Genomic DNA, 26,425 nt, shown 5'->3' with positions numbered 1-26,425 from the left:
AGTTGTATGGAGCAAACGTATGTTTAATGAATTTTCCCCCAAGATATGTGATTTAAGAGGGAAGTCGGGGCAAGGACCACCCACCACCTCCCCACAGTTCAAAAAAGACAACTCTGAAATTGCATCTCCCTGCTGCAGCAGCTCTCCAGAGCAGCTAACCAGAGACACAGGATACAGCTACACCAGCACTCTTCCAACAAAGCAAACTTTAATCCTTCAATATAATTTGGACAACCTGCTCAACTGTGGTGGCACCTTGAACATTGGCTTTGAGAGGAGCACATCCCTGAGAACCAGAGCCCCGCAGAGCCTCAGGGAAGATACAGATGGAGAGCAAGAGCCAACTATCCTGTTTGAGTTATCCAGGTACAGACAGAGGGTCCTGAAGGCAAATGGAAGGTTCCTCCTTACCTGCTCCTATCTGCAGCTGAGCACCATCCCCTTCGCCTCCTGTCCTAAAATACTCTGAGCTGTTGCTGTGCATTATTAAAATGCTGCCATGTTTTATCCCAGAGATGTCCACCCTCTCACCAGAGACAAACTTCATCTGCTGGCTGTAAAGCACTTTGTGATTTAAAAAAAGAAAAAAAAAAAGAAAAAAGAAAAAGAACAGCATGTGCGTAAGATGCTTTTGGTCATAAAATACTTACAGCTTTAATTCAGCAAATGGAAAGAGATGGCTTGGAAATTAAATAGGTGGCCATGAGGTACGAAAACTGCTTGGATGTACCCGTTGGGTACTGGACCAGGAGCTGGTGGAGCGGCTCGCCCTGGGCCACAACAGCACACTCATACTCACTTTGCTCAAATCCTTCCACAAAGATTTATTGAAAATTCAGACCGCAGCACACAGGATTACATTTGTACGTGGAAAGCGGGGCTTTATGGCAAACACTGTGCTCAAGTAACTTTTTTTTTTTTTTGCATATGATACATTGAAAACAGGCTTGGGGACCTCCTGGACAAACCCATCCCCTCCCCAAACCTATTTGGTTTTGCAATTAAAACACTGGGACAGGTGAATAAAAACTGAGAGTAACTACTGGCCATCAAGTAAAAAAACAAAAACAAAAAACCAGTGAAACATCACCAAGAACATTTTGGTCCTGCTTCCCACCTGTGCTGCCACCACGGAAGGGCTCATTCTGTGATTTTTTTTGTTTTAAAAACAAGTTGAAAAGTTAAGTGGATTTAAGCAAAACAAGCCCCTGCCGCTTGTTGCCTGCTCCCTTGAAACCTGGTTTGTGGCACCATGGAAAAGTGGTTTTTACTACAGGTTTCTTATAATAATAAAAAAGAAGATGGGAGCAGAAATTTGTCTTAAAGCTACTCTTGAGCCTCCCCTGCAGCCAGTGAAGAGGCTGTTTGCCATGGCTCCATTTGCTGCAGCAAAATGCTGTAAAACCTGTTAACTTGCTCCGTCCAGGTGAGGCTCCAGGCAGGTGTCCATGGCAGCTTTGCTCTCCTAGTCAAAGGAGCAAGGACTTCTCCAAATGCACAATGGATTTTTTGAAGAGGCTACACAGAACGAGAGCACTGCTGTTTTCTGTTGAATACAGAAAGTACTTTAAAAAAAAAAATAGAATGAGGGGGTTGCATCCATCCACGGGGGAAGCGGGTCACTTTGTGTCATTTGTCTCTGGTTTTATTTTACAGTCTGTAAAAATACTCTGTCTGGTTGTCCACATCCATTCATGATATAAAGGAGTAAAAAATAAATAAATAAATATATATATAAAATATGGTTTATTTATACAGTTACACTTGGAAGGCAATCAATCCTCCACTGGCTGGGCCCTTCTACCTCCAGATGCTCTGTCTGGTTGATACCACTGCAAGACAAGACAAAAAAGAACCTGAGCAACCTCATCATGGCAGGCGAGTGCTCGTGAAAAAAAAGGAGAATGGGAAACAGGACATATGCAAGTGCAAAGCCTGGGATGGAAGATGACGACACAGACGCTGCAGCATCTGGTGAGATGGGGATGGATGTTTTGGGCTGTGAGGAGGACAACAGTAGGGTTTTGCTGAGGGGATGGTGGCCGAGGTGGGAAGGGCATGCAGGCAGTATTGCTACAGTGGGCAGGGACATCACAGCTTTCTTTTGGTGCACCTGAAAACATGGTGCAAGATGCAAAAGGGGTTGCGGGAAGTGGAAAGGGTTTTTGGGTGAACCAGTCCCCAAGCTCTCTTCCCACACCTCAAGTGGATGAACTGCAAGACAGGGCCTGGGGGAGCAAAGTCCTTCTGACTGTGAGGATCAGGTGCGTGACCACTTAAGGAGCCTGAACATACATAAGTCTATGGGACCTGATGAGATGCATCCCAGAGTCCTGAGGGAATTGGCTGATGTAGTTGCCAAGCCACTCGTGATGACATTTAGTCATGGCAGTCAGGTGAAGTCCCTGGTGACTGGAAAAAAGGGAAACATCACACCGATTTTTAAAAAGGGTAGAAAGGAAGATCCTGGGAACTACTGACCTGTCAGCCTCACCTCTGCGCCTGGGAAGATTGTGAAACAGATCCTCCTAAAAGCTATGTTAAGGCACATGGAGGACAGGGAGGTGATTCAAGACAGCTAGCATGGCTTCACCAAGGGCAAGTCCTGCCTGACCAACATAGTGGCCTTCTACAATGGAGTAACTATATCAGTGGACAAAGGAAGGGCTATGGATGCTGTCTATCCGGAGTTCTATAAAACCTTGACACAGTTGGCCACAACATCCTTCTCTCTAAATTGGAGAGAGATGGATTTGATAAGTGGACTTTTCAGTGGATGAGGATCTGGCTGGATGGTCACATCCAGAGAGTAGTGGTCAATGGCACAATGTCTGGATGGACACCGGTAACAAGTGGTGTCCCTCAGGGGTCCACTGGGACCAGTACTGTTAAATATCATCTTCATGACAGACAATGGGATTGAGTGCACACTCAGCAAGTTTGCAGATGACATCAGGCTGAGTGGTGCAGTTGACATGACTGAGAAACAGGATGCCATCCAGAGGGACCTGGACAAGCTGGAGGAGTGGGCTCATGTGAACCTCATGAGGTTAATAAGGTCGAGTGCAAGGTCCTGCACCTGGGTGAGGGCAACCCCAGTATAAATATAGGCTGGGGGATGAAGGGATTGAGAGCAGCCCTGTGGAGAAGGACTTGGGGGTACTGATGGATGAGACTGGACATGACCCAGCAATGTGTGCTTACAGCCCAGAAAGCCAATTGTATTTTGGGCTGCATCAAAAGGAGCATGGCCAGCAGGTCAAGGGAGGTGATTCTGCCCCTCTACTCTGCTCTGGTGAGACCCCACCTGTAGCACAGCATCCAGCTCTGGAGTCCTCAGTACAGGAAAGACATGGACCTGTTGGAGGGGGTCCAGAGGAGGGACATAAAAATTATCAGTGTCCTGGAACACCTCTCCTGTGAGGAAAGGCTGAGAGAGCTGGGGTTGTTCAGCCTGGAGAAGAGAAGGCTCTAGGGAGATCTTATTGCAGCCTTTCAGTACTTAAAATAATAAGAACGGGGACAGATGTTTTAGAAGGGCGTGTTATGAAAGGTCAAAGGGTAATGGTTTTAAACTAAAGGAAGGGAGATTCAGGCTAGACAGGAGGAAGAATTTTTTTTACAATGAGGGTGGTAAAATGTTGGGAGAGGTTGCCCAAAGAGGTGGTAGATGCCCCATCCCTGGAAACATTCAAGGCCAGGCTGGACAGGGCTCTGAGCAACCTGATCTAGTTGAAGATGTCCCTACTTGTTGCAGGGGAGTTGGACTAGATGACCTTTGAAGGTGCCTTCCAACCCAAACTATTCTACGATTCTATGGAGAATAAGTGACTCCTGTAAAAGATAGGAGCCAAATCCTCCCCACCTTAACCTTAGCAAGGTCTTAGCCCCAAGGGATGTGGGGCCACAGGAGAGATGAGTGGCATCCTCCACAGCTCCCAGCAGGGTGGAGAGCCAGACTTGCCAGCATGTGAGCCCCTGAGCAGCAGAGCGGAGGCTGCCAGGGTATAAGATTCACTCTTTCTAATGGCATCTATGAATAGCTCCGGCCTCCTGCTTCCAGCACACGCTCGCTCTCTGCACCCCATTTTGGGCAGCAAAAGCCTCTCTCTTCTTCCCATGCATCCTCCCCATCCCAGCTTGCACTCCTGGGGCCTGCTGGGATGTACGCACCCTCAGGGTTCAGGCTGGACACCAGGGGCTCCGGCAGAGTCCTGGGATGGCTAACGAGCTGCTTACTGCTGGCTCGGGGAGGTGAGTCAGTGCCGGTGGTGAGAGGAAAACCTACAGGATAGGAAAAAACACCTGGTTCAGGCAGGGCTTGTGCCTCCTGTGCTCACTGAACACAGCCACTGCAGTGCTGCAGGGCAGCCACATCATCCTCCCAGTGCTCTGGAAGAGAAACAATTGGGTCCCTGTTTTCCCCCATCCCCTTCCATGAGAAACCCCCACCACATTCTCTTACCCCTTCAAGGATGCAGATATGGCCCCAGGCACCACACTTGCCCTTCCCTCACCAAACACAAAGATGCTGACCCTCAGCCACCTGCTTTTTGCTGCTGCCTCTGTAGTGGCATGCAGCAATGCTGCAAAGGAAAGCTCCCAGCAGCTGCCCCGGCCCCAAAAAGCAGCAACACAGGATCCAACCCCTGAGCATGGCTATGAGCAGTCCTGAGGCTTCAATAGGGAGGAGGAAGGAGCCCCAGGGCTGGCAAACCTCAGAGACCCCCTGGGGTGGTGAGCAACCATCATGCCAGCAGTGAAACCTCATCCTGCTGCCTAACCTCAGTACCCAGGGCAGAACTGGCCAGCTTTGGGGCCAACCCCCTTAGCTAGGGGAGGTAGGGAGTGGGCAGGGGTCCCGCGGAGCAGCCCCCGCGGCCGAGCCAGCGGCAGCGTGCTGACCTCCGTTTTTCCGGCAGGCTGGCAGCTCGCGCAGGCTCGGCTCCGGCTGGGCATCCTCCTCGGACCTGGCCTGCAGGACGGTCACCGTGGCCCCCGTCTGCTGAATAAACTGCTGCAAATTACACTGCCTCAGCTCCTTATTTAACTCCTCCAGCTCTTGGGTCTGGGCCTGCAAAACACACACCAAGGGGGGAGACAGGGTGAGCTGCGTGTCCCCCCCATGCTCCAAAATCAGCTGGCAGACATCCCCCAGGGCTGCTCCCCTAGCTGGGGCTCACCCTGCCAGAGTTGGCAGAGGGGACCTCGGGGGTACCACAGCTTAGCTGCCCCTCTCCGAGAGCCTGCGGGAAGTGGGGTGCCCAGGTGGCAGGGATGAGGAAGGCCTTGTTTTGGGAACAGATCTGCTTTGCTCTGTCTCCACAAGAGGGTGCAAGCGGTCGCCACATGGCAGCCGCCCCCAGAGACGCTGGATGCAAACGAGATGCTTAAGACGAGATGCTGCAAGGAAGGGGAAGGGCAGCGGCAGCTACCACTGCCTGGCTGGGCAAAAGCTTTTCCCTTTTGCTCCACCAAAGGGGACCCGGTGGGTGGAGGGCAGGCGTCACACAGTGCCTGGACACCCTGATGCTGGGGGCTGGGACAGGCATACCAGGGGGCATCGTGGCTCAGTCCCACGGCTGCCATCAGTACACTGCACAGCCCCCTGCCATGAGCTTGAGGCCCTGCACAGCTTGCATGGTCAAAAGACTTCATGCACAGGCACCATGGGGACCTATGCTACCCGCCTCTGTGACTCCTTTATCCAAGATGACATTTACCCACTTACCAACCCTTCACAGGCACCATTTGCTCAGCACCATCAACTATTCTGGAGTGGGGCAATGCCGTGCTCCCCATGTACCAGCCAGCAGGAGCCCCTGCCCAGACACAACTTGCACAGAGAGCGATGGGTGTTGGACCCTGCACTGGCTGGGTAAGAGAGGTGGTGCCCCCCTGACAGTGGTCACTGCTGCTGAGACACCTCCCTGCACCCAGCCTCAGGTTCATTGGCCAGGTGGGGCAGGACCAACCCCACTCAACCCATTAGCCCCATGCCACTAGACACTGGTCCCATCCCCACCTGAAGGTCCCACCACCCCATGGGGCTGCTCAACCCCATCTTATCTACCTGCAGATTCCTTTCAGCTTCCTCTAGGGCTTTCTCCACGCTGGCCAGGTTGCTCTCCAGCTGGGTGCCTTGCTTGACCTTGGCCTCCAGGTCTCTCTTCATCTTGGCAGCCATGTCCTCCAGCTCTGTGGGGCTGGGCATAGGAGTCTCCTTCCCCCTCTTGGCCCTCTCAGCCATCTCCCACTGGATCTCCTCCTGCAGGGCTTCAGTCTGGGCACTCAGCTCATAGATCCTCTGGGTGTACTCCTCCAGGCTGGCCCGCAGGCTCCTAACCCGCTCCTGCCGCTCCCGCTCACACTCCTTCTCCAGCCAGAGCTCACTCTGCCAAAACTCCTCCTCGCCCAGCTCTGTCTCGTTTCTCCGCACCAGGTGCTCCAGGTAGAGGATCTCATCCTCCTGGCCAGCAAGCCGGCCACACTCCCAGAGCCGTAGGTCCGTCTCCAGAGTGACCCCATGGGCCTCCAAGGAATGCAGTTGCTCCTGTTGCCACAGCACCCTCCTAAACAGTTCCTCCTTGGAGGGCTGGACAACTCCACTGCCTTCCAAGTCCATCCCTTCCCGCACTTGGTGCCTCCAGCGGCTCATGGCAAATGGGTCACTGGAGCCTGTAGGACCCAAGCTGAAGGTCATGGATTTTTTTGGCTCCCGGGAACGGGGTGCATCTGTGCTGGCAGGTCTGGGCTTGATGGGCAAGCTGGCCCGGATGAATGTCCTCTCGGGAGCTTGGGGAGCACCCTCTGAGGAGGGCCGCTCGGCCACACTGGGGCCCGTCCGCCGCAGGACAAACTGCACATCACTGGCATACTGCCCACACTTGGCCAGGGACTCCAAGGGGCACTCCAGCGGCAGCAGCTGACGCTCCTTCTCCCGCAGCTTCTGCACCAGCACATAGCGGCCCGTCTGACCTGCCAGAAGGAGGTAAGCACCTCAGATGGGGAAAGCCATGGCCAGCAGTGGTGTGCCAAGGCCGCTGTCCCACGGGCAGTGGCTGGTGACATCCCCACCACCCTGGAGTAGGACCCATACCCACCCAAGGTCTCTTCTTCCCAGTAAGCACCTGCAGATGGGGCATCCCCTCAGCAGATGCCTCCACCCACAAAGGGCATACCCCCAGCAGGTGGGGATGGCTCACCGATGGCCCGCGCCAAGGCAATAACCACTTCTTGGCAGGTAGTTTGTTCTGAGACGCCGCAGACGACCCTCTGGATTCCATCCACCCAGACCTTCAGCTCCATCCCACTGGCTACCAGGCCTCAGGCACACTGGTTCATCGCAGGACGGGCTGCCTGAGAGGAGAAAAGAAATCAGGTTTTCATCTCAAGCCACTAACAAGGAATACAAGATGCTTTAAGAGCAGCATAATTACATCATCTTTAATGCCAGCACCCTGTAATGCCTAGCCCAAGCAATGACCCGCTGCCACCATCCACCCATCTCTGCATCTCCCCCTGCACATAGATTGCATTTTTGTTGATATTATTAAAACAATGATGTTAATCTAAAAAACCAAACCAAACCAAAACCCAAAAAAACCACCAAAAAACCCCAACACAACCAAAAAAACCCAAACAAACCAACCAAACACCCAAGTTTTTATCTTTTGCTCTAGTCTGGGCAGCAGGTTCAAATAAATCTTCCCATAGCAGAAATGGTTTGTGCGCCTGCATGGTGCCCAGAAGATGCCCAGGTTATTTCTGCCATGAGTGCAGACTTTTAGTGGGTTTGCTGGACTTTCACTGTGATTTATCTGACAATTTGGCAGCACAGCACCATGGGATTTTCCAGACCATATTGGAAAAGGCAGAGAAACTGCCGGCTGCCCACCCTTGCAACGGGATACTGAGAGAAGGTGCAGATAATGCACATTTTAATCTATTTACCTCCATCTCACTTTACCAGAGAGGGATTAAGAAATTAAAATAAAGCCCCTTTCTGCACAAAAACATGACCAAAGGTGGGGTTTGGGAGGGGGAGCTAGGCACAAATGCCCGCAGCGAAGCCTGGGCTCACCAGGGATGCTATGTGCAACACCGAGGCCCAGCCTGGCTCACATCTGGCAGTTACTTCTCCTATGTTAAAATAAAACCTGTTAGTTTGGTTTCACCTAACTCCTGCCTCTTCCAGCAGCTCAACAATAAAATTGAGCATAAGCTGTAAAGAACTCAAATATTTGAGCTTATAGTGTTTTCAAACACTGTGCAAACAAAGATGGATCTTTTCCCCCCCATAACACTGTTTTTTCTAGCATCAGGCTTGTCTGAAAGCTCCTGATAGAAGAATGTATATAGGAAATTTCCAGGCTCTTGGTCCAGAGGGTCCCAAACCACTTTCCCAACTAATCCAGCTGGTCACAGCCTCTCTATCCCTTAGCTCCAGCTCTCCCAAGTTTGCAGCTGGGCTGCGAGAAAGTTTCATCTTGGGTTAAACACCACTTCTTGCTTACTTTTTGCTGCCTGCTTGAGTAATCGAAGCAGGGGCTTAAACGGTCCTGCCTCCGGCAATGAGGGATTTTAATCATGGTGCCAGAAAGGCAAGGAGAAACCGGGGAAGACACGGTTTGGCGAGGCTGTTGCCCATGAGTGCTGGGTCCCATCAGTGTCACCCTCCTTCCCACCTCAGAAATGTGGGCACGAAGCAGCTGCCACAAATACCTCGATGCTGAGCTCATGTTTGTCTTGGCTAGGCAGCTGGGGAAAACAGGTGGGGGTAAAGAGCACCTTGGGCTCAGTCGACCTCTCCGTGAGCCCAAAACCACTAAAATTTGCAAGGTTTAGCCCAATTTATTTTCAAAGCTGGGATTTGGTACCGCTCCCCCCACCCTGTGCACTCAAGGCTGCAACTGGCCCAGCACAGAGCAAAGTCCAGGTGCTGCCATGGCACCACCCAGCTCACACCCGTAGCCACCGACCCACCCCCTTCCACTCCCCCCCCCCGCCCCGCACTCTAATGCCAAATTTGGGATGGCAACACATCCTGGGGAGCATTGCCTCCACCCTAGCCAAGGACCCAGCTAGCATCGAACCCAGCTTCCCCTGCCCTGACCCTGCAGGGAGCCCAGGAGCCTAAAAATAAATTAGAAAAAATAACCCAACTGGTTGAGTCACATCACACAGCCTCACCCTGATGAAAAAAATCCAGTGGCTGCCAAACGCTGCTGGGTGCAGGAACAGGATGGCTGCCGGCACACCAGTCCTAGGTACCTGTTTGGGTTCAAACCTGGCACTAACCTCCAGCCCCACCTCCACTGGCCACCCTGGCAATCATTTACCAGCAGCCAGCACACAGCACATCACTGCCAAAAAGCTGGGAGCGGCTGTGGCCAGCTTTTCTTCTGGTATGGGGCAAACCCCCCTAAAAAGCAGCCAGTGCATCCCTCTCCACTGCATTTCTCTGTCACATCTCCCAGCACCCCAAAATCCCATCATTTTTATTATTATTTCCTTAAATCCTTGCAAGTGCAGGGGTCCCTGTTAACCGACTGCTCACTGTAACCGCTTGGGTTTTTGGGGGTCACCATCCCCAGCTCACTGCTGGATACAGGATATTTTCTGCTCCCTTGCAATGGGGTGGTAAATAGGGCTGGGAGCTGCTCTTTCCTCTGCCTACCCTCTCCACTCCTTCCCAGAGCAGAATCAGATCCCCCAGCCCACCCAAAATTAGCCCAGCTGCCCCTCTTCCCCCATAGCCCTCATGGAGGAGCTGATGGGATGAAGGCACCTCATCCTCATCTCAGGGGCCCAGCGATGCTGTTCCCACCCCCCCAGTCCCTGCTCAGGGCAGGAGGGACGCAGACCATCACAAACTACACGTGGCATCTCACCCCCTATATCCCACCATGGCAGCATCACCCTGGTTCAAAAAAAAAACAAATACACCACAAGCCACCAGGCAATAAACCCCAAAACATTCACCTTGCCCCCAGCATCATCTCTGCTGTTGCACCTCCTGGCTCTTTACCATCGCTCCTAAAAAAAATCAGCAGCTGAGGGGCAGTCTCATTGCACCACTTGCAAATATGACCCCCCCCTTTCCCCAAGCTTCACTGCCCACCCCCTGCTTTAATTAGTAGGTGCCTTCACCAGGTAGTAAAAAAAAGGCCTTTTTTGGGGGGGAAGAAGCACTTCTCAGCAGGAGGCCAGTTTCCAGCTTCCTCTGTTTGTATTCACCCTAGGAGGTCACTTTGATCATGAACCAGAAGTGCAGGCAGCTGTCAGGCCCTGCCAGCCGCCCCCAAAACAGCACAGGTAAGTCTGCAGGTGGCTGTGGGCACCACGACATGTGATGGCTGCTCCCACTTTATTTTTATTTCCCTCTCCACTATGGATTTCTAAATAATTTTTATTGGAAGCAGATTAACAAAGTGACTAATTTTCTGCTCTCTTCTCCATGTGATGAGTCCTAAAATTGAGGGTAGGGATGATTCATACTATGACTTCAACAAATATCCTAACTGGGAGCTGGAATTTCAAATGCTGACACACACACAAAACCAGGAGAAAAAAAAAAAAAAAAAAAAAAAAAAAAAAAAAAAAAAAAATCACACAACCCCCCAGAAAAAAGCACAGAACAAAAAAACACACAAACAAAAAAAACCCCCAAACGATCACCAAAAAAACCCACCAAAAAACCCCCACCAAACCCCCCAAACCTAAAAATTAACAATCTCAGATCTTGCAGATTTATTTTGTTTCCTGGCACTGCCGTCTCCTAGCCTCCCCAAAGCTGTTGGACTAAAGGAAGAGCAGATGAAGGAGCATTTCTGCACGTCAGGGAGGACACATATTTTGTGCAGCTCCTGCAAACTGCCATCCTGATAGCTGCCAGGCCTTGCAAGGGTTCAGGGATCTCCTTGGACCTGAAATAACACACATCCAGCCAAGAAAACTGGCCAGTCACCCTCCTTACAGAAGAGAGGGCCACCACTGATTTGCAGGTACAGCTCCGGTGTTTCCTACAGGGGCTTCTAAAAGCTGAGACAGCACCTTCCAGCCAAGGACTGCAAACACTTTACCTGTGCCTTTCTCCCACATCTTGCCACACACAAGGAAAAAAAAAAAAATCTGGTAGGAAAATAACCAACAATTTTACACCTAACATCAAGGCCAGCTGCAACCCAAATCCCTCTGCAATCCAAACCCCTCTGTTTAACAAGCTCTAAACAAGTACCATCTGGGACAAGCATGAAGGTTTTGAGTTGAGCATCCTGCCAGTGCTGAGGTTTCACCCATTCGGGGAGTTTTGCTCTCTTTTCTTACTATGGCCACCCCCTGCAGAGAGCTGGGTATAGGGCTGGGCAGACAGGAGAGCAAAGGCACAGGGAGAACTTCTCAGCAAGCCTAATTAAAACTGCAAAAAGCCAGAAGACTAGCCTTTTGAGTCAGCGTTTGGGCTGGAGGTAGGATAATAAAAACTCAAAATTGATAAATAAAGATGTATTTGTACTTGAGAAGAAGGACCAAGGTGTTCATGGGGACCAGTGGCTCTGCATCGCTTTGGATGCATTCTAGGCAGATGCTGGTGTACTCTCGATCATTTTATTCCTGCTTTGAACCCAACTCTCTTGCTCCTCCCCAGTGCTGGGGGTGATGCTCATCACAGGTGCAACGCAGACACAAGTTAAAAAAAGCCCAACACATGAGTAAAGAGCAAGCAGTGAAGGGAGGTAAGGAGTGGCCCTGTGCCACCATGTGACATGCCACAGTGCTGGCAGGCTGGCTGTGACTCACTGCCCCAGATCAGCTGCTGCAGTGACACATCCAGAAGCTATTTAGTGTTTCCAGAGGTCCCTCCCTGCCAGAAGCACTGGCCTCAGCTCCTGGGCACCAAAGGGAAGAGATGGTACTTGCCCACATGCTGAAACCCTCTGGTGGGAGAGAAGCCTTCCCATTACTCAGGTGTGGAGAGGTGACCCAACATGGAGAAGATCCACAGAGGACTGTAGCCTCCTAATGGTGCTCACCCCCTCCTGTTGGAGGGGTCTGCCTGTGGTCCAGCACATCAACACTCTCCTCCTGCCTCAGGTCCTTCTTTTGGAGCAGCCTCACTTGTTGGGTGTTGCAGGGGAAGAGCTGCTGGGTGTTGCAGGGGTAGAGCAGCTCTGCTGGGTTTTCCGTGCCATGTCCATCCCAGGCCAGAAGTTGATGGCTGCAGTCAAAGGTTGAGGCTGTGGCCAAGGGTTGATGCCACTGACAGGTCCAATGCTGGGCAGAGATTAGCCATGGCAAGGGTTGAAGCTCCCAGGCTTGCAGTTCCCACACTGGGTGGAGATGATCACCCACAGCTCTGAATGAGCTGTCCATGCAGCAGACTCTGGCAACCACCAATGGCCACCGCCACCACAGCAAGGAGCACCAGGCAAGGCCTCGCCTGCAGCCATGTGGTACAGCACCTTTCCACAGTGCCATGCTCAACCTGAGGATGCTGGCCCTGGGATCCTGAAGGGACACCATCTCCTGGCCCCATGCAAAGGAGCCAAGAGGACCACCCACCAAAGAGGTCATTGTCGTCTCCTGCCGTGTGGGGGCAGGATGCAAGCACAGGGCTCCAGCCCAAGGAAGCAAATGGGTTACTTCATCCCAGCGCAAAGAGCTAACAGGGGTTAAACAAACTCAAGAGGTGACAAACTAGTCTTACCAGAGCAGTCACAGCCCAGAGAGGCAGCTCTTCATCCTTCTGCCATCACGGGGAGGGTGTGCAGGCGTTACTCACCTCCCAGGCCTATCGAAGCCACCAGCTCTTACGCAAGGCGGCCGCAAGCACCCAAGAGCAAGAAAACAGCAAGTATAGGGCTCTAATTCACACCCCAGTGGCTTATTTAGGGGTGGCCATAATAGTCTTCATATCCTTGGTGCACCAATCATGCTCTGTCCAGCTCCCTGCTCGGCCATGGCATGCCTGACGGCAAACTCCAAAAAAATCAGCAAATTACTGATACCAGTAATTTCAAAACCACATGAGGGGTTTGTGGATTCCGCTTCCCTCTCCTCCTTCCACTGGAGAAACCACAGCTGGGGACAAGGAAAACCACTGCAAATGTATCCTGAAGGTGCAGCTTTACCAGAAATGTGCAGATGGATCCCATCCCATGTACACCCCTGGGCTCTGTTGCACCTTGATAGCAAGTGGCTTCTGCTGGTGGCATCTTATGATGCACAATGCACACCTGGCATCTGAAGAAGTTAAGTCTATGTTTCAAAGGCTTTTTGCACCCAAAGGAGATCGAAGGGCCAAGACCAAAAAAGCTAAGTCCCATAGCACTTGCACTGCTCAAGAGATGAAGCATCACTTGTAAACCTGAAGCCACAGATCACCACCTAAGTTCCCCGGCACTCCAAAGGGGACATGTCCCACACAGTAGGATCTTGCAGGAATTGCCCAAAGAGATGGATTTCTGGAGAGCCATAAGTACCACATCAGCAACTCCCCATTAAGAGCCAAACAGAAGCTTGGACATTTTCTGCTCCACTTCCTCCCCAAAATTACAGACCCACACTAACATGCTTAGGGTGTACTGGTGAGGCTGGATGATGCTGAACAAGGCAGGAAAAGCCAGGGACGAATCCTGCTGAGGGCTGCAACAGAAACCCATCCGGGTCTCAGGGTGACAGCCTTCAACAGCGATGTAGGGAAGGGAGGCTCACATCCTGGCTGATATAGAAGAGCTCACCCCATCCCAGCTCCACCTATAGAGATTTCTCTCACCATTTCTTTCACTCAAGCTTTTGGTCTGCTACAGCATTGGACCCACACAAAGCTTTCAAAAACAGCACTGGGACAAAGCTGGGGAACATTTTTTCCCCTCTCAAACAAGCCAAGATTTGTGGCCACGGCAGGCCATCATTCAGAGCCATGTTGAAATATCAAGGATTATGGGCAGTGATGATGTTTCAGGGGTGTTTACTAGCCAGTCCAACTCACAGATGAGCAACCAACTGAAAGCTCATTATAAATTAAAATATGCTCCCCCCCCCGCACTGCACACACTCATGTTACAGCATTTCAGCCTGGAAGCGATGGATCATCTTCACCTTAATGCATCGTATTTCTCTCTTGCAGCACTCATGTTTACTGTCCACGGCGGCAGAAGAGCTGGCAAGGCTGGCATAAAGATGAAGGTTTGCAAGGGAAACATTAGCAGCACCTGCTATTGCTGTAACCATTGCCATCAATCCCAGATGCATAGGTGAAGTGCAACTTCTCGAAAGCAGCTAAGAGTAATTTCATAGTTTCTTCTCAAGGGGGTGAAGCAAAATTAGCAACAATGTGTAGATTAGATGGGAAAGAGGAAAGGCTCTTGCACTACAACTCTCCTTTTTCTCTTGAGCAATTTAACTCCCCCAGATGCCAAGCCCAGGAGAGGCTGGGGAAGTATTTAGGTGTTTGGCTCCCAGCACAGGGGCAAGGCTGGGTCTCTTTGGGCTCTAGGCTGACCAAAATCAGCCTTGAGGATCAGGTGTTGGACTTGAAAACCCTTCAGGATTGCATCCATCCCTCATTTTTTCCCTAAACTATTGCCTTTATTTTTAATAGAAAATTATTTGTTGCTTGCTCTTTGGCTGTCACGGCACTGCTGTACAGCTGCAAGCCCCAGCGCAGCATCACCGGGATGCCCAAATGCCTGTTTGTTTTCAGGGGGTGACTCACAATCCAGCTCTTAAAAGCCAAGCTCTGAGGGGTATTTGCCAGATCATCTGCACAGAAACACAACCCTGGCACGCATCTGCCAGCAGGTCCAGCATCTCTGCCGTGTTTGCCTTCCACAGCCGTCGCCAGTGAAAGTATGATTCAATTTGTGAATATTACTCCATTGTTACACACAGCCCATTCCTCAAGTCAGAAAACAGCTTATATTTCTCATCACATGGGACGCAAGAGGAATGCTGCAAATCTGGAGACGCAAAAACCAGTTCAAGCCTTTGAAATACTCTGAAGTACCCAAAGTACCTGATTTCTCTTCTACAGCCAAAGAGGAGGAAAAGTGTTACCATTTCCTCCAGATTTCCAATTTATACCCCTTCTAATGTCAAGACCAAAATGGTGAAAACCCAACCAACGAGCTACTTCTCCCAATGCCTCCAGAAGGCCCAGAAATGTGCAGCTTCTTCATAATGCTCATCCAGTGCAGCCCAGAGGACAAGATGCACTTTGGCCACCTACAAAGCAAGGGGAGAGAGGCACTGACCTGCTGCCTTCCCTGTCTCATCTCAAAGTGATCAAGGATGTAATTTTCATACGATTACAGAAAAAAAAAAAAAAAATCAGGCTCCGCTGAGTAGAACCAAGGACGTGAAAAAGCCAAATTTACTACAAATATTCTCCCCCAACCTGCCTTCCAGCCTCCTTCAGAAGACCTGTCATCAGCCACCAGCAATCCTCTTTCCACTCCAACTCTCATCCTAAGGGAGACAGTAATTAACAAATTAGCAAATGCAAAACGGGGGATAAACCTTCTAGATTTTATTTTTCATTTCCAGAATAACTCGCAGTTTCTGATTCTGCTTTGGAAAGTGGCCACATGCCAAGGATGCACTGCTGGGTCCCACAGGAGAGGATGCACTGATGAATATGCAGGCACATGCTGCCACATATGTTTATTTATAACTTTGTAGGATTAGAAAGGCCTTTAATGACCATTTGCCAAGAGCTGAAATCGCTCCACTCTTTCTCTTTTACACAGAGATGCAGAGTCAAATAAACAAGTCACCCAGAATTAATCCAGGCTGAAACCTTTGATAAAACACTTGGGTATTTTAGAAGTCTCTGCTTTCACACTACCTGACACATGATTAATTAGGTGGGGGTGCTATCAATCCCTGCCTGAACCCATCCAGAGATAATAAGCTCTTTAAAGCACTAAAATGGACACGCATCTCTGGAGAGGCACCTCAATCCCCTATCTGGCAATAAAATGCAAAGGGCCATCCATCGGGTGTACAAGTCACTGTCCTTCAGTAAGCAATAAAGATCACGGCTGCATAACCAACTTTAATCCTCAAAACCTCCTTGCCAGGTGGTGGTGAACCTCTAGCTGAAGGGATTTCAATGCCAGCAAAGGGCTTCATCTCCCCCTCCAGAGGTAGGTGTCCTTCTTCTAAACACTGGGGGTCAAGGGCTCTGCTGGCGCTTGGTGATACCTGAAGGACCAAAATGTGATAGGAACTGCACCAGCCCTCCCACCTGCATGGAGAGGGAGCTGCAATAAAAAAATCTTGGGTTTTCAGCAGCATTTAGGAGCTTAATCCTCATGCAACTCATGCTCACCTAGGATCACATTGGAAAAACTCCGCCTTTTGAACCTTCTACCCCAACTTCTTTATACTCCTAGCAGGCCATTAAAAAGCCAAATGAATTCAAAGAGGAGAGCACCAAGTCCAACATCGCAACCTGAGCAATCCGCAAACTGTGTTAGAACACTAAAAAAGTTACTTGAGGCAAAGTAGACTGGACGGACAACTAGTCCTTGGCATGTAGCATCTCAAAGATGCAAAGCAATATTGTTTCTAGTGCATCAACTCCTGTGTCTCAGGGATATTTCCCTGCCTGAGTGGGAGCACAAATGTCCTTTCACAACATAAGGTGCTGAGTTTGTAAGATTTTTAAAAGACTAGAAAGAGCAATGAAAAAGGACTTAAAAAAAAATCCCCAAAAACTGCACCAAAACATACAGCAATCATTTCCATGGGACAAATCCCTGTGCAGATACAGCTTTTTCCCCACTGATGATGGGGCAGGTGGGAACACCTTGGACTAGGTATGATGTGGTACCACCTGGTGCCTGGGCTGGGTTAGCCCCGGGAAAGCCTCGCAAAGCCACCCCTTTGGGATCGGACCCAAGGACTCGATGAGATGCCCTGAGAGAGCCCTGTCCCAGAGAAATCAAGGTGGTGAGAAGGAGGAGAGACATCCTCAGAGCAAGCCTGGGAAACACCTAACTTTCTACAGGCACAAACCATTAAGCAAAGACCTGGGTGTATTGGTCAAGAGCCCAAGGAGACCACAAGCTGCTTTCTGACAATTAGTTAAGCTCATGTTGTCCCTCAGAGAAGCAGGGGAAGTCATGTAGCAGGAACCAGCCAGCACTGATCATGACATGCAAAGAGGTAAAATCCCATTCCCTGGTCCACCCAGCCTTCCCACTGCAAGTACACTTGGGTCTTTGCAGAAAGGAGCACTGCCACCTCCAAATACTGCCAGAACTTGGAAAAGAAAATAAATAAAACCCAGGAAGTGAAAATAGCAACCACAAAGCCTTCAAAATAATAATAATAATAATAATAATAATAATAATAATAATAATAATAATAATACCACCAACCCATCTTTATCCTCACCTAGAGAGGTCTGTGGTGTTCATACAACCTGCTGCACACCACCAGCCACCTCAGGCTAGCATGCAGGGGCAGAGATCAGCTCCTTGCTGCACACTTGTGTCTCCCAAGAAAAACGATATTCCCAGCAGGAACCATCAGACCAGCAAGAACACTAAAAAATGCCCTCCCTGCAATCCCTCAGCCAGACCACTTCACAACATTAGCTGAGTGCTCCCACCCCTTGCAAATGGCTTCTCCAGGTTGGCAGGAAAAACAGGGAGCAAAGGGGAGGCTGCTGCTCACTGGGCTTCTCTGCCAACTCAGCTGCTTTCCTATCAGGCACTACAGATGCCTCCAAAGTCCCTGTGCTTGGGAGCACAGTGCTACATATAACATGGAGGATGCTGGACCCCAAAATGCTGTTGAGAGCAGCATAGCATCCCATCACCAGTCTTCCTGGTACACATGAGGCACTTGAGGAAGTTTGAGCATGTGGCTCCTAAGACCAAGGAGCTCCAGCAGGTCCTGCACTGCAACAGAGGAAGCTTTTCCAAATTCAGGCAGTGCTCAACCGCCCCAAAGTTTCCAGCTCAGGGCTGACCCACTCATGTCTTCAGGTAAGAAGAGTTGCCTCCCCTCTCTTTTTTTTTTTTTTTTTTTTTTTTTTTTTTTTTTTTAGAAACAACAAGTTATTCTAGATGACTAGCATGGGGCAGCTGGAAGCACCCCAGCCCTCAAGAAAGTGCTGAATCCAGTCCATAAAAAGCCAGATAATCAGCTGCTTTTAAAGGCTCATGAACTTGGCATCTGAAAAATGGAAGGACATCAAATTGTTAGCAATCATGTACAATAATAGGATTTTGTTAAAAACCTTCTGTGGAGACACGCTTATGCCTTGATTTGACTACACAAGTTTACAAGGGCACAGACAAGTTGAGACAGATCAAGGAACATCCCTTAATAGGATGCTCTTAAAAAACAACACATGCACACAGAGCTAATACTTAAAACATCTCTCATGCCTTTAAACTCAGGCACAGAGCAACCCATCATCAAGCAGCACCTGGACTTCTTCCTACCTCACCACAGCACCTGACATCACACAAATTGAGGAAATATGCTGCTCCGAAGCCTTGGCATGCATATCATGGCCTCCCAGGCAGGTAGGGCCAACTCCTCCTCTGGATGTGGTCCCAAAGCATCATCTCCCCCAACACATACAGCAGAACATGGGCCTGGGTCACTTCCAAGCCACCACTGGAAGTTTTTCCCATAGCAGAATTCACAAACAGGGCAGGGTAGAAAGACGTTGAAAAACAGAGATGAGATGAACCAGGGGGGATGCTAGCAGATGCACTCAGGCAACATTTCTCTGCAACACATGGCTTCAGTGAAGACAGCCGTGACACAAGTCTCCACTCCAGAGATGAACAACACACGTTGCCAGAGCAGACCAGCTCCCACCCACGCTCCTTTTACATCCCATCCCCAAAACACAGGGTGTTTCAAAAAGATGGATCAAATTTCAAAGCAATAGTGATTTCAAACTGGGTCCATCTTTTTGAAACACTCAGCACAGAAGCTCCTCTATTTGCCCTGGTGCAGTAAGTCCCTGTATCTTCAGCAATTACACCACACTACCTTTTTTCATCAAGTTGTATTTCAAAGAGCAGGGAATGGAGCACCCTGGGATGACTCAGAACAGCTGTTGCTGCACTGCTTCAGCCAGCTGCCAGCCACTGCCGAAAGGTTTGGTCAAGCCTGGCAAGCTCCCCAGCACGCTTGCTGGGGCCTGTGGGTATCCAAAGCTACCAAGTGCCTGACCACAGCCATAACTCACTTTTCTTAAGCATGAGAAAAAAAAAAAGAATTCAAAATAAATCAGACTTAGTTCTTAAGTTGTTTTATTATCTCAGCATCAGACTGTTGCTCAGGTTCCCCCCCCGCTTCAAGCCCTCAGTAGAGCCTACTCCCATGTCTCTCTCATACTCACTTGCAAGGAGTATTATTTTTTTAAAGCAACTGGCATGCCCTTGCTAGGAAATTTCAGAGTGCAAGACCCCTGTACCCACAGCGCTCAATGCTTCAGAGTGCCAGCCACCAACAGGCACTGCAAGCTCCCTGGCCTCACAACTTTCTATGAAAAGGTAGAAGAAAGGCTTTAGGAAGATGTATGTACTTGGGCGGGCTTCTTGATTTCCATACTATTTCTTTCAAGAGGGAGTGGGGAAGCTAGCAAAGCTATGCAGAGAGGGAGGCCAGGCGCCTGCTCAGGCTCTTCCAGCAGATAACCAGGGTGCAGGAGGATTCCTGGCATTCCAACAGCACCAGCAGAAGGTAAGAGCATGCCCCCTTCCCCACAGCCCCTTCTGGAGCAGACACCACTGGCACTGCTCACTAAGGAAGGCGGGCAGCATTCAGATACACTTCCTGCTCGTAACCACTACAGATACAACATGTGCACACACACATTTTCCCTGTTCTCCCCAAGAAGAGCTGCAATTCTTGCTGCATGAGGAGCACGACCCCACACAACTACCCTTCAACGGAAGCAGATGGGTACGTGTAGCACCACTGCCCCATCTCAGGCAGATCCAGCGTCCCACCACTTGCCAGCTGAGCTCTGGTGTTCCTGCTGCCACACATTCCCGGGACCCAGCACCTGCCTGGCAAGTCTCAGCAGAGCACTGAGCCAGGGCCTGCAAGCATGCCATTAGCACTGGTATCCCTGGGAGCCAGCCCTGGCTTATTGTGAGGAGCAGCCAAAGCTCCTGTCTCGCCTCTTTGGATCATTTCTCACCTGTTTCCACCTGTCTCTTCCCAATTTCTCCTGAAATCAGCCATCCCAAAGGGAGTGCCACAGGCTGTGCCGGAGTCAGCTGCTCTGTTTGAACAAGAGGTGTGTGGCCATGACCCCTTCCTCCATGCAATACCACCCCTGAACTCTCATTCGGTTTTTTAATCTGCAACTGGGTTTTTAATGTGCAATAAAGAAGTGCTGTTCCAGGGCAGGGAAAAACCAGGGAGAGGAGTTTGTTCTCCCACCTGCAGCAGGCCACAAGTGGAGTTACAAAACAACCTGCTGGCAGAGTTCACAGAAGGCATCAGAAGCACGCAGCAAGGAGCCAGGCTCTCATCGAGGAATTTAACCCCTTTCTTCAGGGAGCCAGAGATGTCTCTGAAGGGAGGAAGGACAGACAGCTTTGCCCCGTGGGTACAGACCACCCAGTGAGGCCTCTGGAATGGGTAGCTGAGACCCCACACCACCTCAGCTGTTCCTCCACTGTGGGCTCTGGACAGCATTTTCAGTGCAAAGCGGGACTGCAATGCTGCTCCTTCAGGCGGAGCTTGGGTGGGTCATGCTGGTGACAGGTCTTGCTGGGGTGCCCCAGGCAGCTGGGAGGCAAAGCCTGATCAGCCCGGACACAACCAGTACAGCACCAGGCAGGTGGCAAAGGGGCTCGAGGTCTTGCCAGTGCCGAAAGTCACTCCCAGTCATCCTGCCTTGGCTCTCATTAAGGCATTTGGAGTTTCTGCAGGCACTCTGCCCCCAAGTCACCTCCTCGCCGTTCCTGCCTCACTCTGCACACCCGGGAGGGTCGTTACACTGCGCAGCCCCAAAACAGCGGGGTTATCCCCCGCTGACGGCGTGCCCTGCCAGCCCGGCCAGGCGCCGACTGTCCCGGGGGCGGCTCGCTCCTGGGAGACCCGGGGCCAGCGGCCACGCCGCCGCCGCCGCCCTCCCCGAGGGTGCCGGCCCAGCTGCAGGCAGGGCCGCGCCGCACCCCGCTGCTGCAAAGCGACGGCGGCCTCTCGCCAAGAGGCCCAGCCTGGCCCCACTGCCCCGGTGCGCACTCACCTGCCGCCGGCCCGGCCACAGCGGCACAGCCACGGCTCCTCCCGCCAGCAGCGACCGCTCCAGCCCGACCCCACCGCTCCGCTCAGCAGCGGCGATCCGCGGCGACCTGCAGCCCCGGCGCCCCGCCCCCTGCCGGCGCCCCGCCCCCCGGCGCCCCGCCCCCGGGCCAGGTGAGCCCCGCCCCCCGCGCCCTCAAGTCTTACAGACTGCTCGGTGCTGTGTGGTGGGTTTGTTGGTTTGGTGGGGGATTTTTGGCTTCTGTTGTTGTTGTTTTCCTCAAATTATCAGTTTTTAAAAGAGGCTTAAAAAAACTCTTATTCTTTTTTTAAAAAGTCTTAAATTATTTTCAAAAAAATAAGTTCAAAATTCTCCTTGCAAAAAAAAGCCTTAAATTCTCCTTATTTTTTTAAGAACTCTTAAAATCTTGTTTGTTCCCCCGAAGTCTTAAGTTCTCCTTTAATTTTTAAAAAAGTTCTTAAATTATCTTTTTTTTTTTTTTAAGTCTTAAATCATTATCATGTTTTTTTAACGAAGTCTTAAATTCTCCCTTTTTAAAAATAAAACAAGCAAAACTGTACTGTCCTTCTCTATCCCCAGCTACCAGCACTGCAGGGGCCATGTGCATGGGCTCATTCCCAGCTAGAAGCACTCAGCCTTACCTAAAAGCCTCTGCCCCATCCACAGGTCCCCAGGTCAGATGAAGGAAACAACCCCTTTTTGGAAAGGAAGAGCTTGGCTTGGCCTCGAAGGTCGGCACAGGCCCCACACCCCCCAGCTGGCTGGGGGTTTCGAACTCCTTAAAACCACAGAGAGGCAACGGGAGGGAGACAGGTTTAGCCGGTTTGGGAAGGAGCAGGTGCCTGCTGCCGCACTGGAGGCTTTGGAAACTCCTCATCTCCTCCCCTCACCTGCTTTTCCCATCGTACCTCCCAAAAACCCCATCTGAGAGCTCCCCGCACTGTGCATGCTGACACCCTTCCTCCGTGGCATGCCGAGCAAGGAGGATGGCTGTGGTGGCACCAGCCTCAGTGCCCCATCCCGGCAGTCTTCACCGGCGAGGGTGCTCCAGCCATGCCCACGCTGGTGCAACCCCAGTGCCAAGCATCTCCTGCAGTAGGGCAGGGGGACAGTTAACTTTATTTTTCTTTATCCAGAAACTTTTGTGAAATGTCCTGCGGCTCATGAGAAAGGGTAACCCACCCACCCATCAGACTGAGGTGGCTGCTGTAAAATGGATCTCAGTGCTGCTGCTCCATCATGAAATGTGCGTTCATTTTTACTTATAGTCAGAAAAATCTCCATCTCATGTGGACTTCGTCAGGTTTACAACATTCTTAACTACTCGCTTCTCCGCATCTGGGCTGCTAGGATTAGGAGGTGATGCAACACACGAGTATGCAGCTATCACTCAGCAGCTTTAATTGGGTTTTTCAAAAGAAGTTTTCTGTTGTTCTCACATATTCCTCATAATTGTGATCTCCTAAAATCAGACATTACATCTGGCACTCTGTAACATGGGCAATGCCTTGAAGACCTTACAGTACAGGAAGAACAAAGATCTGTACAAGAAAACAACAAAAGCTGTTCTCAGGAGATATGTATCTTATTTACCAGCTTGGATACTCTTCTGGGATTCTAATCACACACGAACCCAGCAGAGGTTCATTTGTCACTAGTGAGGACAGTTGTCTTTTCTTTCAATAAAAAGATTTTGAGTGTTAAATCTTTCTATCCTTAGCAGCTTGTAAAAAGAATGGAAATAAACTTCTAAATCTGTACCTGCACATCTGCGTGATCCTCCACCCTACAAAGAGTTCCTCATGCCTTCCATCAACTGGGATGGGTGAGAGTGTCCAGAGGACAGATTCCTACTGGTGACCCCTTCCAGACTGGCTACTCATGGCCCACCTCTTCCAACCCTTGCAGCATCTCAGCTCACCTCTAGATTTACTCCCAAAGCCAGATTTTCGGAGTTGCCCCACATCCACTGGTCTCCACAGGAGCTGGATGCGGTCAGCATCATGGCTATCAAACCTTCTTGTTGGCCTGCGGGTCATCTGTTATTTTACCATCTCCCACCAGACACTGCCAGAGGCAGGAGGCCCAGTCCCCTTCCTCCTGGGGGCCAAGGGCTGCATGGTCCCCATGGTGTTTCCTTTCTTTCTCCCTTTGCCGTGAAGTCCTTGAGACCTTGGGAATGTGCTTCCAGACCCTGCAAACCTCAGGAAATTTGTCAGTCTCTATCCTTTCCTGACGCAGATGTGATGTTTCATGTGCCACAGAGAAATTATTCAGAACATCCCTTTCCTGGCTCAGCACACAGAAGGGCATATTTCCCCAGAAGACAAGCTTCCCTCTCAAATAAAGACAATCCCCCCCAAAATTCTGGCATTTCCAGGGAAGCCTCGGCACCAAGAGAGAAAAGGGATCAGTACCATATGGCATATTGACTTTCTCTTCCAGCAGACCCCCTGACCTCAAGAGCTGTAATTCAAAGACAGAAGTGAGGACCTATTGTGTGTATATATATATAATACATACAAATAAGATATATAATTCCAGAGATATAAATATCAATTAAAAATACAGATTTTTATACGTATACACAGGAGTACTGCCTTCTGTTGCTCAGCATATACTTGCAGCAGGGTTGGGAAGTGTCAATCGACCCTTTCAGCACTCTTAGGACTTTGGGAAAGTTTGGATGGTGTGAAGTTTTTCCAGGTTTCTTTAGAAGGTTTTGAACACATCATTGTTTTTCTGGCAAGGGTTTTATTGTGCAACTATACACCATTTTGCTAAGAAACAGAAGATGCTGCCTGGAGTGTAACAAAAGGACTTGTCTGGAAGAGTTTTATCCTCTGTTTCTACGACAACAAGAGACATGAGAAAGAAAGGATGCTGCAGCATCACAGGAAAGCCAAATCAGGGCTCAGTACTGCAGAGCCACTGCAGCTGACAGTACCCTGCCATTCCCACCCACAGCCCTGCTTGGGTTAGGGCTTGCAGGAAGGAGACGCCTTGGTCTGGTGCCCTGTCATTCTCCTTCAAGGGCAGGCCTTCTGGCCTCCAAAACGTGATATATTTCCTGTCCTCCTTCTTTGTTCAATGAAGTATTTATTCTGCTTCTGCAGCAAGCCTGCAAAAGTTGCTGAGCACTTGTGTCCTATGGCTGCAATAAGAACGGGGATGCTCAACAGCATCCTGTGGGACTGCAGTCCTAGACAGTAAACTTTTTGGCTACATTGGCCTTCTTATGTATTTTGATTGCACCTCGTAGGCACACAGCACTTTTCCAAAAACATTAATGGTAGCTGCAATGTCTACGTGTGCCCATCTGCTTTCTACACCTATGGTGGTGGGAGCTGTGAATGGAGATGACCTGCAAAGGGCGTCCTGAAAAATGATGTCCAGGAAACTCATGGTGCAGAGGAATGGGCCAAGTGGAAGGGCAACATTGTAAAAATCCCCAATGGGGTCAAAGCCAGATATCCCAGGTCCCTACACCCTCCAGAAACTTGCGTTGCCTGTTCTTTGTTAGAACAGCTCTTGCAAAAGGTCAAAACCAGAAAAATCTACCTTCAAAATGGAAGTGAATAACTTAAAATACAGAGCAGGTCTCTCACTCACACCTTTTGAAATAAAAAGTAGAAAAAAAGGGATGTAATTACGTTGGAGGGCCTGCATCCCCAGGGGAAAGTATGGCTGGGTCATTACAGCTTTACCATCTTTCCCCAATTCAACAGCAAGTTGAGCCATGCAACACCAGGAACAGGGGAGGAAGAAACAGCCAAAACAATGGTGGATGGAAGTGAAGAGCAAAAATGCATGGGAGAAATAGAAAGGGGAAAGGGCATCAGAGAAGAGAAAGGATCCTGCAAGCTTTTATTTCCCATCCAGGTGCTGGGTAGGATTTTCAAGATCTGCCTTTCACCTAGGAAATAGAGCCATTAATTGTGGCTATTGAGTATGGGAATGCAACAGCTCTTCACCACTCTGCTGCTGGGGGAGCCTGTGACCTGAGCTATCCGGGTTTCCCAAGCATTTAGAATGTGGTCATGCTAATTTAGTTCAGGTTTTTCAAAGCCTTTTTCAAAGTCCTCTCCTTCCCAGGGGCATTGAAAGTTTTGACCTCCTGACCCTCCCTTTTACTAAGTGGTTCAAAACCAGGATTGAAGCTGTTAGAGTTTTTCTTTATGCCTCAGTGATTGTCTGATGGGGGACCAAGCTGGTGTTTATCTAGGCTTGACTTCTCTTCTTCGAGCCCAAAGACGTCTCTTTCTTATGGTGCTACAGGCAGGGTAATGCTGGAAACCTCCCTGCCTTGCCATTGACTCCTTTCTTGTGTGCAAACGCACCCGTACCCATCACTAATCCATCCCGCACCAGGAGCTGGGGTTGTTAGCATTGATCCCATCTGTACATCAAGCTGCAGAGTCATTTACATTTAATCCACCATGACTTGTCTACAGAACACGACCCTACTCCCACTCTGATGCTGGCATCCCTTTGGCTTCCAAAAGTCAACTGTTAGTTTTGAAAACAAACAAACAATAAACCTTCCAATAGGCTTCCACTGGCCTTGCATGGACTTTGGGTGTCTCATCCTCCTCTCTGCTGCCACTGCTCATTATTTTTATAGGACATCCTCCCCTTAATTTACATCTTTGTCATATACTACAATCATGGTGCCAGACTCCCTCTTCCTCAAAGACCAAGATCCATCAAAACACTTGAGCACAGGTTTAACTCCAAGTATCTTGTTTCAGGATGCCACTATGTGTCTCACATTCTGGAGCTAAGAGGATGGACATGGATGGCCTGATTCTTCACTGTTGCATCCTGTTTCTCATAGCAGCCCGATTTCCAAGCCAGGACCGGGGTTGGTACCTTCTGCTTTGCACAAGACCCACCAGATCATTCTGGTGCTAGAGCATTAGATTAGGATGCAAAGTGAGGTGTGAAGAGGGAGGAGAGGAAAAGTTTCTGAACTGACAGTCCCTAGAGCTGTGGGATTAACCACATTCACACCAACAGATTAGGGTCATCAATCCAGTCATTAAAAAAGGGAGAGACCTGCTGCAAATAATGACAGGTGCTTCATACTGGCAGATGCCTGGTCCCCCGTGGTGGAGGCTTAAATATGGTGAGATAGTGATGGCCACCATTGTTGCAGACATCTCC

The 26,425-nt window shown here is 50.1% G+C and overlaps 1 protein-coding gene across 2 annotated transcripts; it reads right to left on the bottom strand.

Annotated features, from left to right (window-relative positions):
• Positions 1 to 1,621: 1,621 nt before the first annotated feature.
• Positions 1,622 to 21,335, bottom strand: RASSF7 (Ras association domain family member 7). Of its 2 annotated transcripts, XM_065636487.1 has the most exons (6): positions 21,242 to 21,335; positions 7,206 to 7,359; positions 6,074 to 6,978; positions 4,906 to 5,074; positions 4,174 to 4,284; positions 1,622 to 1,832 (listed from the first exon to the last, which is right to left on the bottom strand). In XM_065636487.1, the coding sequence occupies exons 2-6, from the start codon at positions 7,306 to 7,308 to the stop codon at positions 1,801 to 1,803; spliced, it is 1,320 nt and encodes a 439-aa protein (XP_065492559.1). In that variant the 5' UTR covers positions 7,309 to 7,359; positions 21,242 to 21,335; the 3' UTR covers positions 1,622 to 1,800. The 2 variants fall into 2 exon arrangements, with proteins under 2 accessions (XP_065492559.1, XP_065492560.1); XM_065636488.1 differs by lacking the exon at positions 4,906 to 5,074.
• Positions 21,336 to 26,425: the final 5,090 nt, after the last annotated feature.

Source organism: Caloenas nicobarica, chromosome 5 (genome assembly GCF_036013445.1).
Source record: "Caloenas nicobarica isolate bCalNic1 chromosome 5, bCalNic1.hap1, whole genome shotgun sequence".
In the NCBI taxonomy this organism is placed as follows: Eukaryota; Metazoa; Chordata; class Aves; order Columbiformes; family Columbidae; genus Caloenas; species Caloenas nicobarica.
The sequence above is the reverse complement of the archived record's forward strand: the minus strand, read 5'-3'. Positions and strand labels throughout refer to the sequence as shown.